At 32.8% G+C, this 20,581-nt stretch overlaps 1 protein-coding gene across 1 annotated transcript in view; it reads left to right on the top strand.

Annotated features, from left to right (window-relative positions):
* The window catches only part of LOC110624912 (pullulanase 1, chloroplastic), a 32,303-nt gene extending 12,542 nt beyond the window's left edge, over positions 1–19,761 (top strand). The window contains exons 10-28 of the mRNA XM_021770354.2: positions 574–664; positions 749–842; positions 1,000–1,095; positions 1,229–1,369; positions 1,643–1,693; positions 2,093–2,163; positions 2,300–2,392; positions 3,100–3,190; positions 4,446–4,517; positions 7,818–7,874; positions 10,946–11,014; positions 14,165–14,221; positions 14,330–14,404; positions 17,204–17,292; positions 17,533–17,610; positions 17,807–17,945; positions 18,614–18,723; positions 18,799–18,898; positions 19,340–19,761. Of these exons, the coding sequence (XP_021626046.1) occupies positions 574–664; positions 749–842; positions 1,000–1,095; positions 1,229–1,369; positions 1,643–1,693; positions 2,093–2,163; positions 2,300–2,392; positions 3,100–3,190; positions 4,446–4,517; positions 7,818–7,874; positions 10,946–11,014; positions 14,165–14,221; positions 14,330–14,404; positions 17,204–17,292; positions 17,533–17,610; positions 17,807–17,945; positions 18,614–18,723; positions 18,799–18,898; positions 19,340–19,450 (1,685 nt within the window). The 3' untranslated portion in view covers positions 19,451–19,761. The remainder of the gene's footprint in view (positions 1–573; positions 665–748; positions 843–999; positions 1,096–1,228; positions 1,370–1,642; positions 1,694–2,092; positions 2,164–2,299; positions 2,393–3,099; positions 3,191–4,445; positions 4,518–7,817; positions 7,875–10,945; positions 11,015–14,164; positions 14,222–14,329; positions 14,405–17,203; positions 17,293–17,532; positions 17,611–17,806; positions 17,946–18,613; positions 18,724–18,798; positions 18,899–19,339) is intronic.
* The last annotated feature ends 820 nt before the right edge of the window (positions 19,762–20,581 follow it).

Raw genomic sequence — 20,581 nt, forward strand, 5'->3', positions numbered from 1 at the left:
ACCAGAAAAACGAGTCAAAAGAAATAAAAGAGCTCATGACATGGGATTAGTGGGATCAAGAATATGGAGAAGTTTCTGGAGGAAATCCACAGCTGGCAGAGTGACAGTTTTGTAGCAGCAGCATGGGAGAAGGGAAAAATTATAATAACTAGTGGGAGAATAAAAGAGTGTGTGCTGTGTGTTTTGCTAAGTTTCTAAGCAGTATTGCTTGGGCCAGTGCCAGTAGAATCTCTTTTCAAGAGTTCTCTTGTGGCCAGTAGATCTCCTTCCTGGAATTCTCTGATGGTTATCGTCCTTGTCTTTGTTATTTTCCTTTGCTGCTTATATTGATATATTGCATTAGTTCTTGAGTTGAGAAGCAATAGAGATGTAGGGAACATTGCTGTAATTTCTTTCCAACAAATCATTAATACAAATTTCCATTTTCTCCTACTACAATTGCAGAATTCTCAACTCTATCAACCTGCAGTTACATTGCTTCCATTTCTTAAATAGTATATTCTTGTTTGACTTGCCCTGATATATCTTGTTGTTTTCCCATCATTCATATGCATGAAATTGAGGCTTTTGCAGATAACAGCATGCTAGAAAAATTACCGCCAGATTCAGCTGAGCAACAAGCTCATATTACTGCATTCCAAAATGATGATGGGTATAATTGGGGGTATGCTCCTAATGCTTCTGACCGGAACCAATTTTATCAAGTTTATTGTGAATTAACATCAATATTATTTCATTCTCTTCAAAGGTATAATCCTGTCCTATGGGGGGTCCCTAAAGGAAGTTATGCAAGTAATCCAAATGGTTCTTGCCGCACCATTGAGTTCAGAAAGATGGTTCAGGTCTGGACTGCTACCTTTAGTTTACCTCCACTTGATAATGATTGGGAACAATCTTGTGTTTTATATGATCTTATGGATTTTTTTATTGTTGTATGAGTTTTGGAGCTAGATAGTAATGGTTGACAATTTTGTTATAATTGATTCTTATTAATTGCAGGCAATTAACCGCATTGGTCTCCGGGTTGTGTTGGATGTTGTCTACAATCATTTGCATGGAAGTGGGCCTTTTGATGAGAATTCTGTTCTTGATAAGGTTTTTGATTTGTTGTTACAGTCCATCTTCGCTTATGTTTTCCAGTGTGCCCAGGCTTGTGGTTTGGGATTTCATTTATTATTTTCCAGTCTTATTATACTAGCTTCTGTTGTGACTTTAGTTTCTCTTATAGGTTGTTCCAGGTTATTATTTACGAAGGAACAGTGATGGCTTTATAGAAAATAGTACATGTGTGAACAACACTGCCAGTGAGCATTATATGGTTGAGCGCTTGATCGTTGATGATCTTTTAAGCTGGGCAGTTAACTACAAGGTGTTTATTCAAAGGATGCTGTTGTTATACATAATATTTCTTGACACAGCAACATGTCATTTTCTCTGTTTTGAACTCTACGTTTCTTCTCTTCCATAATTTGTAACATAATATTCTATTTTATATATTGATTTACGGTTGGCTTCAGGTAGAACTCATGAATTTTAGGTATTTTCATGTCTTCTGTTTGGTTGGGATTTTAACTGGGGCTTTTATAAGATATACTAGTTAATGATCTATCTCTTTCTTCTTTTCTTGTATTTTTCTTTACAGATTGATGGATTCCGGTTTGACCTTATGGGCCATATGATGAAAAGTACAATGGTATCTGATTTTCTTTAAATTATCTGCTTTCTTTTTTTTTTGTTTTATGTATATTTTTAAATACTATTGATGTTATACTGATGAATTGGAAAGGTAGGCTTATCAATATTGTTGTTGGTTCTAGGATATTCAGAAATGTGAACTTGCTATAGAAAATGCTCTCTGCCAGTACATCTCATATGCACATAGGAATTAAGTCAGTGGCGTGTTTGTACTTCCAGTAGAAGTATTTGTGTAAATTCCATTCCATGTTGCATGAAATTTTTGACATGCCATTATGCCAAATGATTATGTCAAATGATGTCCTAGGCAGATAATATTAGTTATATCGGATGCTTGCACTTATCATAACAAAATCCCTTAATAGCTTTGGAGCTCAATATTGTGTTACCCGTATAGGTGAAAGCAAAAGATGCACTGCTCAGCCTAACAAAGGAAAGGAATGGAGTTGATGGTTCAAGTATCTACTTGTAAGCTCAGAATCATGAACCATTCTGGGTTTTTTCATCAGTAAACTGTAAATTGTAACTTTATTTTTTAATGGTTGGGCCCTTCTTATGCACATATGCATCCATAAATTGGCTAAATTAACATTGTTCTTTACAGATATGGTGAAGGTTGGGACTTTGGTGAGGTTGCTAAAAATGCTCGTGGAATAAATGCTTCCCAGTTCAATCTTGGTGGAACTGGAATTGGGAGGTGCTATTTTTTGTCTACTGTATACTTTTTTGCTTCCCATATTAAAAAGTGCAACATTCAGTTTAGAGGATTGTACAACAATAGACATTCATTCCCATTCATCAACTTTGCATGGTTGACATTGTTGAATCCCACATCGGTTGTGGAAAGGGTAATGTGCCCCTTATATGGGTCATAGGCACTCCTTCCCTTGAGCTAGCTTTTGGGGAGAGTTAGGTCTGTCCCAAATTTAACATGGTATCAGAGCCTTTCCATCCGATATTTAGCCTCTCATAAATATGTCACGCACCAATAAACTTCTGGGTGTGAGAGGGTAGGTTGAATCTCATATTGGTTGTGGAAAAGAGTAATGTGCCCCTTATATGAGCCATAGGCACTCCTCCCCTTGAGTTAGCTTTTGGGGTGAGTTAGGTCTGTCCTAAATTTAACAAACATTTTGAGAATTAAAGTCATTGTATTAGTATCTTCTACTTCCTGGAACTGATTTTATATCTTGGAGATCTCTCTCTATTGGGAAAAAGTTAGACATTATGTTGTTTTTAGGGTTTATCCTTTTCTAGTAAAGCTTATACCAGTCTTCCACCTAATTTATTGCATCCTTCCATATAAACAAAGAATTATCTTCTCATTTTTAATTTTTCATTCATTAGTTTTGCAAAGGACCTTTCTTTTTTCCTTTCATTAAGTATTTGGAAATCTGATTTCAGTTTTAATGATCGAATACGCGATGCGATGCATGGTGGATCCCCATTTGGCCATCCTCTTCAGCAAGGATTTGTGACTGGTCTTATGTTGCAGGTAATCCATATTGCCGCAAAGGCAACAAACTCTATCATGGTCATCTTACTGCCAAGGTTTCGAATTTTATTTGTTGAAAACTGAAGAAAATATGATCGTTTTTGTGTTTAGTTTCCATTCTTTTATTTGCATGTGTCTTGAAATTTATCTCTGTTTCTGAAAGATTTTGTTACACATCTCGCTCTCTCATCATTACCAGCAGCTATGGCCTGTCATTGAATCAATGCCCTTGTTTTCTAGTTACAGATTGATTTATCAGATTTTGGAGCTGATATAAGTGTTCTGAGAAAAAAGAATTGCTTCTTCTGTGGAGTATTTGAGTATTTAGTTTGGAAACATTGTAAAATGAGTGGAGTGCCTCTTTATTTTTCCTTGTATGTCATCATCAGGCAGTCTTTCAGTTTCTATTGGTCATGTCCAGGAGTAGAACCATAAATTTTGATGGGAGGGGATTTGGAAAGAGTTAGATGGGGAAAATGGGCGGTATTGAAAATTTTTCAGCACTAAGAATAGGAACCATCCAATTATATTCTGAAATCATTCTCCATTCCTTTTTTTTTTTTGGCAATTTGACTGTAGAGAGTTTTCTGGAAAGATTCAACAGTTGTCATCCATTTCTTTTTCCGTGTCTTCAACTAGGTGAAAGGCACAGGTCCTAAATCTGTTTTACTTGTATCATAAATGTTTTAATTTCATATTTTCATTAAACAAAAATCTCAGCTTTGTTCTTTCACATTATGCTTAAAATCCATGGATTATAAAATTATAAATTTAAGCCTGCATTTAGTTTTTGAAATTCATAAGTTCGTATCTAATTCTAATTCTTTAATATCAATATTTTAAGATTATAGGTTGATCATATTTGTTGGCAGTAACATCTTCCCATGTTTATGCTAAAAAAGTAAAAAAATCCTTTTCTAAAAACTGTTCCACAAAAATTCCCTGAGATCTGCCCCTAGTCATTTTTGGTTGATTTATCTTAAATTTCAATGTGCTATTCATATCATATGTTTGTCAACATTTACATCTTCTACATAACAGAAAGATTGAATATGTCATCGTCGTCAGCTGCATCAAACATTGTTTCTGAAACTGCGCATTCATTTTACAAATTTGATTGTTTAATTGTGATGATCTCCAGTTATTTAAGTGGAACTAAAATTTGAGAGAAAAAACTTTTCTTTTAGATTATAGAATTCCTGAATATTAATTGTTACAGCAGCTCTTATAATGTTCATTGATTATTTTTCTGCAGCCTAATGGTCATGACCATGGAGGAAAAGATGTTGAAGAACACATGCTTACGATAGCGAAGGATCACATCCAGGTTAATTATTGTCATGAAAGGTGTTCCTATTTAGTATAGGATTTAAATTCCTAATAAGTAGAATAATTTATGTCTAAATATTTCTATTTAGGGAGATTTGATACATTCCTATTTATTTTGAGAATCCCTTAATTTATAGTATGATACTATGATGCCATATATGTTTTGAGTATTCCATTATAAATAGGCATGCCTTTGTATTATGACATGTAGAATACAATTAAATAAATAGCCTTTAAGGTGTGTCCATGGATGTAGGCTTTTGTAGTTGAACCATGTAAATCTTCTCATATTATTTTCCTCTTTCTCCTTCGTTTTCTTAACTTTAATATAGTATTTGAAGAATTTTGGGACGAATTTTCAGATTCCATTCCAATTAATTAATCTTTACAAGTTTTGGGTATTTATACATAAAGAAAGATACCTATTTAGGAATATTTATAATAAAGGCAAAGAATAAAATCTCTACAATTAAACCTAATTAGGATATATGAAATCTTCCTAGAGAGTGGGTGTGATTGCCTAATTTAGGACAGAATCACGTTGCTCAACTCTCTTCTTCAAGTTGGTGCATATATATCACATATGCCCAACTTACAAATTCAGGTGTGACAGACTTTGTTATTGAGCCCTTTGGTAAACACATTAGCTAGCTATTTGTTGAAAGTCACATGACCTATTGTTAATTTCTCTTTAATGAAGTGTCAATCAATTTCTGTGTTCTTCGTTCTATCATGTTAAATCGGATTGCAAACTATTTTGATGTCGGATTTGTTGTCATAGTACAAGAGCAATTTGTTCCTCTCTAAGCAATTTGTCCCTCTCCAACTATTTTAATTCCTCCAACAATCTTTGCAACTGAGTTCACAAACACCTTTTGCCATAACTCTATACTCAGTATCAACACTTGATCGAACAATAATATTTTGCTTTTTGCTTCTTGCTTCTCCAAATAACAAGATTTCCTTCCACAAGTATGCAGTAACCAGCGGTTGACCTTCTATCGTCAAGTGATAGAACCCAATCTGGATCTACGAATGCATTTATTTGGAGATGATTGTGTTTGGAGAATAGGAGACCATTTTCAAAGGCAGGCTTTAAGTATCGCAGAATGTGAAAGACAGCTTGTATGTGAAGTTCACGAGGATAATGTATAAATTGATTGACTAAGATGACTACATATGTGTTATATTTAATAGAGCATGCGAGAGATAAATCAATCTACCTACGAATATTTGATATTTGCCAATATCTATTGGTTCACCGGTCCCTGCTTGTAACTTATGATTGCTCTCAATAGGAGTTTTTACTGGTTTAAAACCTAACATGCCAGTTTTTTTCAAGAGATCTAAAATATATTTCCTTTGAGAGATAAAGATCCCCTTCTTCGATCTAGCAACTTTAATTCCTAGAACATACTAGAATTTTCCTAGATTTTTAATTTCGAATTTTCAACCCAGGAGCTTCTTTAATCGAGTCATCTCTTCTTTGTCATCTCCTGTAATTACCATGTTTTCTACATAAACTATGAGAAGGGTAATTTTACCCTTATGATGCCTAATAAACAGGGTATAATCAATATTGCTCTATTGATAGCTGAAGAAAACTATAGCTCTACTGAATCGATTGAACTAAGCTCTGGATGACTGTTTCAACTTATACAAATCCTTCTTTAACCTACATACCTTTTCTTGCATTTTTTCATCAGTAAACTTAGGAGGAATTTCCATATATGCTTCTTCCTCTAAGTCTCTATGGAGAAACGTATTTTTCATATTAATTGTTGTAGGTTCTAGTAAGGTTGGTAGCGCAAGATAGTAATACTCTGACTAAGTCAGAGTTCATTTTGGCAATAGGGACAAATGTCTCCTAGTAATCCACTCCATATGGAATGTATCCCTCAATAAGTAGTCTGGTCTTGAATCTTTCAATTGACCTATTTGCTTTGTGTTTCACAATGTATCAGAGCAGTATCCAGGTGACGTTACAAAAAGAGGTGGATGTCACTAAGGGAATTTTGAAGATATAAGGCAAGAATTTAAAGATTTTGATGTGATATTGAGAGTTGTTGAAAATGTAGGACAAGAACTTAAAGATCGACAAGTAAAGCAACTTGGATACTCTTTTTATATATATATATATATATATATATATATATATATATATATATATAGCTTTAAAGAACTTGAGTTTGAAGAATTTGAAGTTTTTCTTTTTAAGGCTTCAAATGTTGAAGAACCTCCTTTTGAAAAAGAAGTTGACGATAATGAGTATATGCAGCTTAAGAATCTCTCCTAGGAAACAAAAACATCAAGCCGTTAAGACTTCAAAGATAATAGAAGAGAAAATTAAGCCACGGATATGAGAATTGAAATTGAAAAAAAATTTCGAATTCACTTGTTCCTTATTAAGTTGGCGTGAGTGCTGCAACGAGCTAAACTCAAGCGAACCCATGGCTAGTAAAAGAACTAGACCCATAGAGCTAAGCAAAAAGGATGGAGCCAGACATTAGTGGGTGCGCCATTGTAGTTTAATTGACAAAAGGTGCTACCAAGTACCAACTTGAATCTAGTTCAGTTGCACTTGAGTGGAGAGTATAGGATAAGGATAAAAGGGTATAGATAGAGAAGATGAAGATTATGAAAGCTTCATTATTCCCCTCAAGCTTGAGTAAGGATCTATACGATTTATTGAGAACCAAAATAGGAAGAAAACTAAAAAAAGAAGGCAATAGATTTACATATTCTAGGCTATTTTTAGAATCCATATTTGTCATACTTAATTACACAAGTGTAGTATTCAACTAAGGAGAAGTATCTCAGCTCTGCCCCTCAAGTTAGAGCGTACATGTTACAAGCTCCAAGCTTGTTATAAATGTTTTCAACAAGTGAACCTTTGGGGGATTTAGTAAACGCATATGCTAACTAATCACTTGAGATGACAAAAATAGTTGTAATACACTTTGATGCAATCTTTTGTCTAATAAAATGTTAATCGAACTCTATATTTTGTTCTCTCGCAAAAGGCTGGATTTGAGGCAATATAATTGCAGCTTGATTATCACATATTAGCTTTATTTGTCTAACTTCTCCATACCTCAACTCTTGATCCAGACAAGTTACCAAAAATAGTGCCCTCATTCTTCTCATTTATATAAAGCACTTTTTGGCCATATTTGATTTTAGATTTATGTTAAACTCGTTCTTCCTTCCATATCCACTATCTCCTAGATAATTCAAATGGCTGTATATTATGATATCTTTCTTACCTTAGGCTAATTATTGCTTTTACATGGTTCAGGCTGGGATGGCTGCAAATTTGAGGGAGTTTGTTCTAATCAATAGCGAAGGGAAAGAGGTATGTACAGCTTGGTTGCTCTACAGGTTTTGAAATTTTATATATTCTCATGTCTGTTCATATCATATTTATCATTTGGATGGACGATTAGGGATTAATTGAAGGGTCCAACTCCAAAAGAAAATTGAAGTGCTGATCTTATAAATAAATGATTTTAGTAGAGTTCCTTTTTGTCAAATTGGCCCCTACAATCTCTAGTTTTTTGACAAAGTAAATTCGAGCTAGTGTGTCAGAGTTATAATTTGGTGTAAGTTCACACTCGCAAAAAAACTTATTAATAAACAAGTAGCGGATAATCAAATGCTACAAAATCATGATCTCTCTGGTATGTTGTCTAATTAACTTTTGCCCTTCATAATATATATTAATACCCTTATTCTACTATTTAATTTGGCTTAGTTTTGATATGATTATTAAATTCCTAATTGTGCTTACATTTTTGAAGTTTTAAATATTTCATATTTAGTTTTCTAATCAAATTTGTCCATTTGTGGTTAAATCTAGTTATCTTTGATTAATATAATTAGAAAAAGCTTTCCTAATATTAATAAATTTATTTTTAACTTAATATTCCAAATTGCAAAGAGTTCCCATCTTCTTTTTCTCATGCTTTTCCTTCTTTTTTTTCTTTGTTTTTTCTGAAATAGGATAGTTTTTTTCTAACAAAGCGACTAAAATGAGCACTTCCACATGTTATAATAATATTAATTATTATGATATAGTATATTATTTAGAGTATTTAATTGTTGATTTTAATCCTATATACTCCTTTCATGCATTATAGTAATTATGAGTCGCTAAAAATTGCTTAACTTGACTGGATTTCTTAATTTAAATATATATTTTTTTTAAATTCAGCAAATTACTTGTATAGAAATATGGAAACCATTAGTAAAGGTATGTCTATATGTTTTTCTATCCAAATCATACAATATTTTAGAATTCTTTAAATTTTCACCAGTTATATAACTTGATTGTTGAAATGGATACAAATGTAAAAGTTTGAGGTTCAAATTTATTAAATTAAAATTTTGACTAAATTTGGAAATGCATGCTAATATTTGAAATTTTTTTACTTATTCAACTCTTCAAATAACTGTGAATTACATTATTTTTACTTGGTAATATATTCTATCACATAAAATTTTGACTTTAAATTTTATGTATCTGTACGAGGTATATGTTCTACTAATACTTGCTTATAGTATAGAATATAGTATGTGAAATGATATTATAGATAGTAAATTTTTAATTGGATAGAAAATAACAATTAAATTAATAGATTTATGGAAAAAATTTACATATTTTATATGTTTGTATAAGAAAATAGGCTAGATCTAACTCATTCTCAAAAGCTAGCTTAAAAAGGGAGGCATTTACTAAGCTTTTAAAAGGGCTTACCTCTATCTCAAAGCGATAAAAAATATTAATACACTCCTCTCAGTCACACTTAGAACTGAATATATAAATTCTGAAACAGGGTAGTAAAAACAAAATCTTAATTTTAATAAGAACAAAGTCCTCACCATTGAAAAATTTTATGTTGAAAAGAACAGCCGTTACAAAACAAAATTTTTCTTTGTCTTTAAATAACGGGTATAATGGTAACAAGAGGGCCAAACTTACAAATAACAGCCTTTACATAATGTAACGGGCCTACATTTAAAACCATATCTCAGGTCTAATCTTTGTGATATAGATTTTGAATTTTCTGTTTTGTAGAACTTATCATATGAATATCAATTGCATTATTTTGTGTTGTTTAATTACATATAAAAGTGGTTTGCTTAATTTTAAATTTTAATTATGTTACAACTAATAAATGTTTTGGCCTCCAAAAGTTCAAACAATAGATTTGTCCATGTGGACAATGAGATTGCAAATATAGTTGGCTTTTGACATCAATATGGTTAGGCATTTATATCATGAATATAAAACTGGGTACTTTGGAATTGATGCAGTGAAAATATTCAGTATATTCCAATAGTGATATACAAGCATTCATATAATTGAATATAGATCACCATAATTATGCTATGTTGCTAACTGATTGGAAAAGGAATATTACAATATGCATGTTAGATTCGTGATTCATAATTGTAGTAGGACTCTCTTCTCTAATTAGATTGGGAGACCTATTTCTCATTAAGTGGAGGATTAAATAAAGAGATTTTATTTATGTGTTATTCCTAAACTGGGTGAGATTCCTAATTAGATTAGGACTAAAAGATTTAACACTGTAAATAGGAGTATGGTTGATAGATTATTTAGTTTATATCCGTTGTAGTGAGGGGCTTTTGCTGAATTGAGGAGAAGAGCTTTTGTACATCATATGGAGAGTGAATTTTGTTCAGCGTAGTGCAGTCCCATGAGGGGGAACCACGTTAAAATTTTGCATTTTACTTTTATTATTGGTGGTGATTTTCGCAACAGTACGTAAATATCATAGTTGACTTCCTATAAGAGTAGAGCACATAGAACTTTAGACAATAGAATGAATGGAAGTAAGATGTAAATGAAGAATGATAGTATAATCGTGAACTCTAGGTAGAACCTTGTGAAATGTCAATGAAGAATGATAATATAATCATGAACACTAGGTAGATCCTTGTGTATAGACATTCTAGAATCCAATCTTTGCAAGGTTGAAACTGCATTATGGGTGATACACAAATAGTAAAGGTAGAACATGACCAAAATCACTACCTTGCTAGGTTGTTCCATGTTGTTATAATGTCATTTTTGTAAACTAAACATTCTTCAGACAACTGGGGGTTGTTAGAGGAACTACTTGTAGCTTGTAAACAACCTGATTCTTTCCATGTTGATTAGTGTCAAGTAATATATAAAGAGGCACTTTTTTTGGCAATGAGATTGTGAGAACTGAGAAGGAGCCATACAACTTCCTGCTTAATGATTCCATAATCTTTTCATTACTCCATGTAAGCAAATGTAAAGAGGTAGATTTATAAATTTTTGTTCCTCAGAATTAGCACTTAAATAATACACAAAGTATACTTGCTATACTTTCTTTTTACTCATACATCCACGTTTTGTCACACTGCTTTCAGGTGAAAGGATCAGAAATTTTGACTTATGGTGGAGAACCCCTTGCGTATGCTTTATGTCCTACTGAAACAGTAATGATCTTTGTTCCCATTAATGATTATATTTTAAGAATTATGTTGCAGAAATGCAATAAATTTTATTCAACATTGTTACTCAACTTGTTGAGCTAGAAATTTTTATGGTTGTTAAACGTGTGCCATATGTGTGCCTCAGGTACATCATGGTTTCAAATAATGGCCATTATATTATATATATAGGCTTTACAAGGCCCCATTATCCATTACCCATTACCCCCTGATTTATAGGCAAATTTTGGATTACATGGGTGACAACCATTACCACAATTGCGCTTGACAGTAATGGCCTTTATCTCAACAAGTCAAATGCTATAGATTATGTGCATGCACTATTTTCTCCATTTCTTATTTATAAATGTCATGTTTTTATTTGGTATATTTTATGCTTATTGTATTATTGCATATCTTAGTTCTGCATGTGTCTACCAATATCTACTCATAACGTATCTTGCCAATTTCTCAAAAAGAAAAAAAAAGCATAACACCTGCCTATTACATCACATTACGTTATGTTATATTATGTTACGATCATTATAAGTCTGTTTCTATTACATGCACCATTCTTGTTGAATGCGCTAGGCGAGGCGCCCTTTAATGAGCTGCTCGCCTTAAGGTAGAGAGACACTAGGGGCGCCATCTCTTCAAATCAACTATAAATTATTTATTTATTTTTATTTTGTTTTAATGAGTTGAAACCATAGCCTCCTTTCTACCAATCCAAAGACTAGGCATAAAAAATCTCCTCTTTCTCATCAGTCCTAACAAAATGTATGTCTATTTTTCTTTCCCATTCTCCTTCCTCTCTTTGTCTCTTCTTCTCTTTTGCCCTCTAAAGCTGGCACACCACAGATAAGGGTTGTCTCTCTCTCCTTTTTTTAATTTTTTTTTTTTTTTGGTTATTTCTCTCATGTTCTCTTCTTCTCTCTGCTCCTCTTCTCTCCTCTTCTTCTCTTCTTCCATTCTCTCCCCCCTTTTCCCAAAATGGCAGCAGCCCACAATCTCTTTTTCTTTTCCAAATTTCTTTGCAATTTGAGTAATTAACTAATTAATCATTCGTTTAAAAGGGCATTGTTTATTTGTTGTTTTAATTATAAGACTAGTTGTGAAGGAAACTCAATTTTTTTATTCCTTTTGAGAATAGAGTACAAATACATTTGTATATACAACTAGTCCCATCTATTTAGGAAGGTAATCCCAATAAATATAGGTTTATTGTATTCCTAATTAGTTGTTACACAACTAGTCCCATCTATTTAGGATGGTAATCCCAATAAATATAGGTTTATTATATTCCTAATTAGTTGTGTTTCCAATATAAATATAGGTTTATTGTCTTCCTAATTAGTTGTTGTATTCCCGATTAGTTGCATAATTTTAGGCATTGACTTTCTTTAACACTTCTTTTAAGTTGGAGTATAAATCTTAATCATACCAAACTTGTTACAAATATAGTCAATCCTAGCTTCATTTAAAGCTTCTATAAAGATAATTTCTCAATTGCTCTCCAGTTTTAATGTATCCAATTGAGATGATTTTTTATTGAATTTTTTCACGAACAAAATGATAATCAATATTAATATGCTTTATTCGCTCGTGAAATACTGTACGAACAAAATAATAATCAATCATAATATGCTTAGTTTGCTTGTTAAACATTGGATTGGAGGCAATATGGATAATAGCTTGATTGTCACACCATAACCTAGCAAGTAGAGAAACATTGAGATCAATCTCATTCAGTAACTGAAGTATCCACTTTGCTTCGCAAACTGATTACGTCATGGACTTAACTTCTGACTTAGCATAGAATCAAGAAACAACACTATGCTTTTTACTCCTCCAAGATATCAGGTTACTACCAACAAAACACAATATTTTGTAGTTAATCTTCTGTTAGACTTAGATCCTGTCCAATCTATATGTGAAAGCATTTAACACTTAGATGTCCATTATACAATAAGCCTCATCCTAGAGCTTCCTTCAATTAGTGCAGAATTTATATGAGAGCTTACAAATGAGCAACAGTTGAGGAAGACATAAATAGACTCACCACACTAACAGAATATGTAATATCATGACGAGTTACTTTAAGGTGATTCAACTTACCCATCAGCCTTTTTTATTTCCCAGGATCCTTAAACAACTCACTATCTCTGCCGTGAGTTGTAAAGGGCTTATCATCAGCAGTCTGTTCAGGGTTCCATACTCAATATTGGCAACTAAACATGAGGGCTGTACTTGTTCCTAGACTTAAACCAACACCTTAAGGCACAATGGAAATCTCTATAAACTTAGGTTTATTGTATTCTTAATTAGTTGCATTAATTCGTTGTATTCCTAATTAGTCGCATAATTTTATGGAATGAGTTTTTCTTAACACTGGTTAAAAGTATGATACTTCTATGTTAAAGTATGTAATTGTTTGTGCATAAATTATATATAAAATTTTGGCTACAGGGCCTAATTCCAAAAGGCCCTTGCATCTCACCTAAGTCCATAGGGTGCTCTATCACCTTAGAATCGCCTTGCACCTTAAGAATTATGCCTGCAACCATGATTACTTGGGCTCATGTCTCAACAAGCACTTGATATAGTGGCTCTAATGTGGTCAATTGCGACCTAATTGACGCACATACCTTTTTCTAAGCACAAGGGACCACAAAAGTGCCCACCGTCATATCTTGATTGGCGCCATAAATATTTTTTATTTGTTTGAAAGCCAAAAGTAAGAAAAAAAGGATTATGTAGATGTGCAACATTTTCAATTGAAACTACATCTAAGGGCAAAAAAAAAAAGCTCTCTCTCTTTCAATCCCCTATTTTCACTCACTTCCCCAATCCTCCCTCCTTTCTCCTTTACTTTCCCTCCCCATGTCCTCTGTTTCTATTTCTTTTCTCTTTCTTCTACTAAATTCTAGATTAAGGAGATAGACATTGACATTCACTTTTGCCTTAAATATGGATTGTAATACTTTTATTCCCCCTTCCCCACACTATCCTCTTTGCCTTGGCACGTGATATGGATTCTGGTCATTCTACCAGTAATAATTCCATATGATCCTGTATGGAACACAAACTTGTTAGTTTTAACAACCAGGGGCTTTTTGAATGTAATATTGATTAACTGTTTTATTGTTCTACCAGATTAATTATGTTTCTGCTCATGACAATGAAACGCTGTTCGACGTTGTGTGCATGAAGGTATGCACTGTATATTCATCCAATATAATAATAATATTCCATTTGACACCTCTGCTGATATCTATAATAGGATAGTCATTTAGCTTCTAATTCAGCCCTTTTTTGTAGACTCCTATGCAAATATCTGTGGATGAGAGATGCAGATTAAATTATTTGGCAACGAATATGATAGCATTAGCACAGGTAAGTCTGCTCCTTTCATTTATTTTACTATTTTGTAGATGGTCCTTTTCTTTTATCACATAACATCCTTGAGCATGTTGTTCAAGATAATTGTTGTTTATTATCTCCACTGGAACTTATAATCCCATAGATGCACCTTGCCTTTCTTTTCTCTTCCTTTTTTCTGTGCATCATGGGTCCATTCTACGAGATCCCCCAATTAGTTGCTTTAGGAAATTTTCATGTCCTTGTTGAAATAAGGGTTGTTTTGCCTTCTTATAATATAGAATTTTAAACTGGCAGCCTATAGAACACCATTGGATTATCTGGATATAGTTGTTTTGGTGATTGCACTATTTTGATTGGTATAATTTATTTTTTTTTAATGAAATTCTCAAAATTTGAAATTTATGCTGCTTTATCTCACAATTTTTTAGTAGTACTTATTGTTTAGGAAACAATTACTTTATGGAAAACATATTAGATGGGGAAAAATGGTAATGATTCATAAAAATAATAAAAGAAAGAAGCATATGTAATACTTTTATTTCTGTAAAAAATAATATATATAATATGTTATTATAAATAGCAATAATTGAGCTGTTATTTATATTTTCTATTATTAAATGTAAGTATGATACTTTGTCATTTATTTAAAATAATGCCCTCAATATATTCATTTATGAAAAAAAAAGTTAATTTATGTATTTTATTTTTGGGTGAATTATCCTGAAGTCCATATGTACAAATTAATTAATCCCTTTATTTAACATTTATATAAAAAAAGTCCCTATACTTTAATTGTGTCTATTGAAAGGGACATCCATCTATTTTCTTATGCTTATGCCATTAATATATATTGGAAATACCAAATTATTCTTATCACATATCTGTTTGCCTTCTTAACCTTCTTCTTCCGATGACTGATCCTGTGAAGGGAGATTCATGTATGATTTGCAATTGGGACCCAACTCCAGCAGAGAACATCAGTAGTCTGGTTGATTAGACTAACGTTTCCATTTCCTCATTGTCCATATCACTTCCGTCCTCTTCATCATCTAAACCTTCACTGCAGAATAGTATCATTTAAGGAGCTGCTGATGTAAAGTCGTCTTCTTTTTAATCCGTCATCTTTTTTTGCACTATGTTGGTAGGAGATGGAGGAAGAAAAATTAATTGTTTTTGAAGTCATAGGAAATCACCCTTCACATGAAAGCTGCACAGAAAGAGAAGATTCACTGCTAAAAAAAAGTAACAGTTTTATGGCCATTGAGTAACAGCCAATAATGGCTGTGACCATTATGTGATGGCTGTAATGGCCTTTACACCTACATTTTTTTAATACCTTGCAATAACAGCCATTATTTTACGTAATGGCCATGTTTTTAAACCATGTTTACTGCAACGCCATTAGTCTTTATACTGCGTGGCATCAAAGAGCTAAATATATTGTTCACTGGAAACATACTCAGCTTGTCATTGTGTTTGTTGCACAGCAACTTAAAAAGAGCATGCATGAGCCAGATCTGAGTAAGTTGGGAAGGATGATGATGCAGGAGGACTTATCAATCACATACTGTATGTACTATGATCTAAAAATGGATAATTGCAAATTCAGCAAAAGCACATGATTTTTGTTTAGAATTTCTTGATCTATGATTGTAGTTGATGATTAGATGAAACTTTGTGTCTGTTAACAGATTAACAAAGAACTAGACCTCTGTACTCTTATCCTCTTCCAAGTACAGGCTTTTTACCAAAGTGTCTCATAGTATAAACAATATCTTTGCCAGCTGGCACTAACTACTCTAATGACTTCCTTCCAATCTATAAGCTTTCCATTCATCATTCTACTTTGGATTATTTTTTGTCTGAATATATTTTTCCCCAAAGTTGATGTTTCCCACACGTCTTGTTTTACAAAAGCTTCTATACCCTTGTGCACGTTATTTGTAAACTAGTGGTAGGCATAATTTGGTCTTTTCGATATATATTAACGGCATATGCACAATAAAATAAATAGAGGTCCTTTTTAGTAGACGGGATTAAGTTATAGGGACTTCTTAATGTAATTATCAAAATAGAGGGACTAACTAATTGATTATAACAAAACTAGGGACTTCAAGGTAATTCACCCTTTATTACTTTTCACGCATTGTTGTCATTTTTTTCTAATGTGTTGATATATTTTCCATGAAGTAATTGATTTATGAAAAATAAACACCATTTCATGTAAAATTATGAGATAAGATGCCAAAACTTATCGAAATCTGATTTTTTGTCAAAGAAAGCAGCACGGAAGCCATCTTAAGAAGTAGACCATTTGCTGAACCGTGTTGAATTTTGTAGTACTTGATCAGATTGTGTGCCATTTATAATTTGAACCTTTAGTTACCATGTAAAATCATTTTTTAATGTGTCGAAAAATGGTGAGATTTGTTTATTTTCTTCGCAACAGATGCCTGCTAGAATAGGGTATATCAGAATTTTTGTTCCTTCCACAATTCAAGACTTGCTTATGTCCAGCCCAATAAAAACAGTGAAACCCAAACTTGAATTCTGTGTTGAGCAGTCTTCCAGAACTATTTTTGTATGCATTTACCGGTAGACTTCTAGCTGCCACTTACTAGTCCCACTCCCAAGTGTCGGCCTCTCCCTTAAACCTTTGGTTTCCCTGGAGGAAAGTGGAATATCAGTAGCAAACTAGTTTCATCCAAAAAATTTAGCTGTAGCAGTCCATGTGAGTGGTATAGTACTGAGTATTTGGAATCTTGCGATAATCTGACAGTACTGAGTGTATTTTTTCCCCCTTGGTTCAAGGGAATACCATTTTTTCATGCTGGCGATGAAATGCTACGTTCAAAATCGCTTGATCGTGATTCATACAACTCTGGAGACTGGTTCAACAGGTCTTTTATTGTTCTTATTCCAAGTAGTTTTCTAAATTTATTAATTTGAATAGTAACTTTTCCTTTGATGGTAAATTTGAATGGCTATAACAATTGTAAAATACCTGCTGCTAATACTGCTAAAGGATAATATTTGAGATTAATAATTTCCAATCCTAATGCTTGCTATGGTTTTGGGTCTAGTTCACTGTTACAGGCCTCAGTTTTCTCAAATATTAATGCTTACTTGTAACTCTCCAGACTAGATTTCTCGTACAATTCTAACAATTGGGGTGTTGGCCTTCCACCAAAAGGGAAAAATGAAGGAAACTGGCCATTGTAAGCATTTACTATTTTGTACATTTCTTATATACCTATCTTCTATTTTTCTTTTCCCTCTCCCTCTATGAATTATTTTTGTTCTATATAATAGATAGAATAATACCTTTTTATGGTTTGTCATTCTGGACAAGTGATGTAACATGTCAATAAATAACTGGAGCTCTCTGTTGTTTATCATTGTTTGTTTCCTCAGAATGAAACCCAGATTAGCAGATCCATCCTTCAAGCCTCAAAAATCTCACATCCTTGCTACTGTTGACAATTTTTTAGATGTATTACAAATTCGATATTCTTCTCCACTTTTCCGTTTGACAACAGCTAATGCCATCCAGGTGATCTATCATTCCTTTACATGCTTCAATAGTCACTGTTTGGAGGTGAAAAATTGTTGCTGACAAACCAAAAACAACTTTAGCTAGATTGCCTTTTCAGGAAGCAGTTAAAAATCTTACCATATGCTGCAAAATATTCCTTCAGTATTCTCTTCCCTTTAATTGCTCCTTTTTGGAACCTAATAAAGCATAACTGATTTGAACCGCTGACTTGCCCAAGTGTTTGAAACTTGACCATGGTTGTTGGCAAGTATGCTATTTAATGATTGTATATATCATTTGAGTTTGACAACTAGTCTTAGAAAAAGGTGAACAAAAAGTAGCTTTATGGGCTCCAACCTCCAATTGCATGTACTGTATCTATATGTTATTAGCTTCCTCTCACTTCTGCTTGTGCTTCATTTTATTGTATCATATTGGCACTATTCTTTTCTCTTTTTCCCCCTTTCTTTTTGGTGCCTTGTGCTTTTGACTTCCACAATTGCTATTTATGTTCTTGAACTAACAAAATGTCTAACTTTCTGCTAAGGATTAAGGGTTGCTATCTGTAGTTAAAGTTTCTCCTACAAGGCCTTCTAGTGCCTTCTGGTTTCCTCTACCTTTTCCTTATATTCTATTTGTGTTTGAACATTGAGAAGCATATTGCTAATGGTTGATGTGGAATTCAGGAGCGAGTAAGGTTTCATAATACCGGTCCTTCATGGGTCCCTGGCGTCATAGTTATGAGCATTGAAGACGGTCATGAAGGTTTCCCCGGGTTATCTCAGCTGGATCCCATGTAGGTTAATATGTTCTGTTTACACTTACGATGTCAATGATTAAAGAGTAGCATTTTAACTTCTTGTTCTTACAGCTACTCGTACATCGTGGTTATATTCAACACTTGTCCCAATGAGATATTGTTTGCCTGCCCTCCGTTGCGTGCAAGAGGCTTTCAGCTACATCCTGTTCAGGTAATTTTTTCACTCTGGGAATTGGTTTAGGAAGAACACTTCTGAATTTATGATCAGTTGTAAACTTTTAGTTATATAGCTTTAAATGATTTCTAAAACTGGTTTATAGTTCCTAATTTCTGGATAAGTACATGTCATTCTGGACTTCAATAGAAAAGCAGCATTTTACTCGTATGCTGAACCTGGCCTTACCAATATAATACGATGATCGACTATGAAAAGCTTTGTAAATGATTTCGTTAATTATTTAAGAATAAGAGGAAGGGTAAAAAACTTTCATCAATGATTAAGAATGCAGGTTGCATTGTGCACTGACAATGAAGTCATACTCCTTGGCTCCACTTCCTACAACACTAACAGGATTTATTCCTCTGTAGCCTTTTATTTTTAGTGGCAAATATCAACTTTGCGTTTCATCTTTTCACTGAAACCTTGGTGCAGGTTAAGTCGACTGACAAAGTTGTGAAGAAATCTGCATATGAGCCATTGTCGGGGTGTTTCACTGTTCCACCAATGACAACATCTGTGTTTGTTGAGCCTAGGAAAATTTAATGATTCTTCTTTGTTTTTCAGATAAGATGGTCTGTTGATGATCTTGTGAATATTCTCAACTTCCCTTACCCTAATAAAGAGCCTTACTATATAAAGGCAAGTCAAGGCACAATGATCTGCAGTGCCTATGCTATGAACTGCAAATAAAATTGCCAAAAGGTTTGAGGAAATAATGGATAAAGATTCATTATATTTGAAATATATTTTTTAAGATAAGAGAAGTCTGAGAGAATCATTTCAACTGTTACCTGTGAGTAAACTAGAACATGAACATCATTTAATATAATAATGCACTCAGAATTGAATTTTATTAACTTTGAAATTTCATTCGACACAGAAGATTTCACTGTGATGGTTCTTTGAGTGCCTGTCTAATGACTTCTCTTAATGACTTTTATTAGTTGAAAAATATAATAAATAGTGTGATTAATTAAAGAAACAGAATAGAATTTAATATAATAAATATTTTTTAATCAAAAGATGGAGCGAATTTAATAGTTATTTGAGAAAATGACTGCAGCAGCATTTGTATGGTAATTTTCTGAAAGTTTCAAATCATATAAGATGATTTTTGGCGTACGACTTCTATTCTTGGGCATCCCTTCACGCCTTCAAAACATCTTTATGTATTATTTTCTATTATTAAAAATAAATGTAGATATATAAAATTAATTTAGAGACAAATTTTATTATTAATCAATTTCATATGTATAATATAATTTATTAAAAAAATGAAGTAGATTGATTTAAAAATAGAGTTGATTTAAAATTCAATCAACAAAGTATCTATCAGATTATCTTTTTAAAGAATTAATTCAACTATTTAAATATTTTCCGTTATTAACTGGATGCAATAGTTAAAATAAACACTCAATATTTTTGTAAATCCATATTTATGCAAATACAAATGAAAACATACATAGCATTGCTAGTTTTCATTTCATCTATATGGTAACTTTACTCCAGATTCTTCATGACTACATCTACTTGGATATACTTGAATGTACTCCTTTCGTTCTTAGAGTATATTTTCTCTTCGCCTGCCATCAAGCGATTTATCTTTGCTTTTCCACTTCTAAGTGAATATATATATTTTTCAGTGTTTATTTTGATAAATTTGATGAGATTTGA

Source organism: Manihot esculenta, chromosome 10 (assembly GCF_001659605.2).
Source record: "Manihot esculenta cultivar AM560-2 chromosome 10, M.esculenta_v8, whole genome shotgun sequence".
NCBI lineage: Eukaryota > Viridiplantae > Streptophyta > Magnoliopsida > Malpighiales > Euphorbiaceae > Manihot > Manihot esculenta.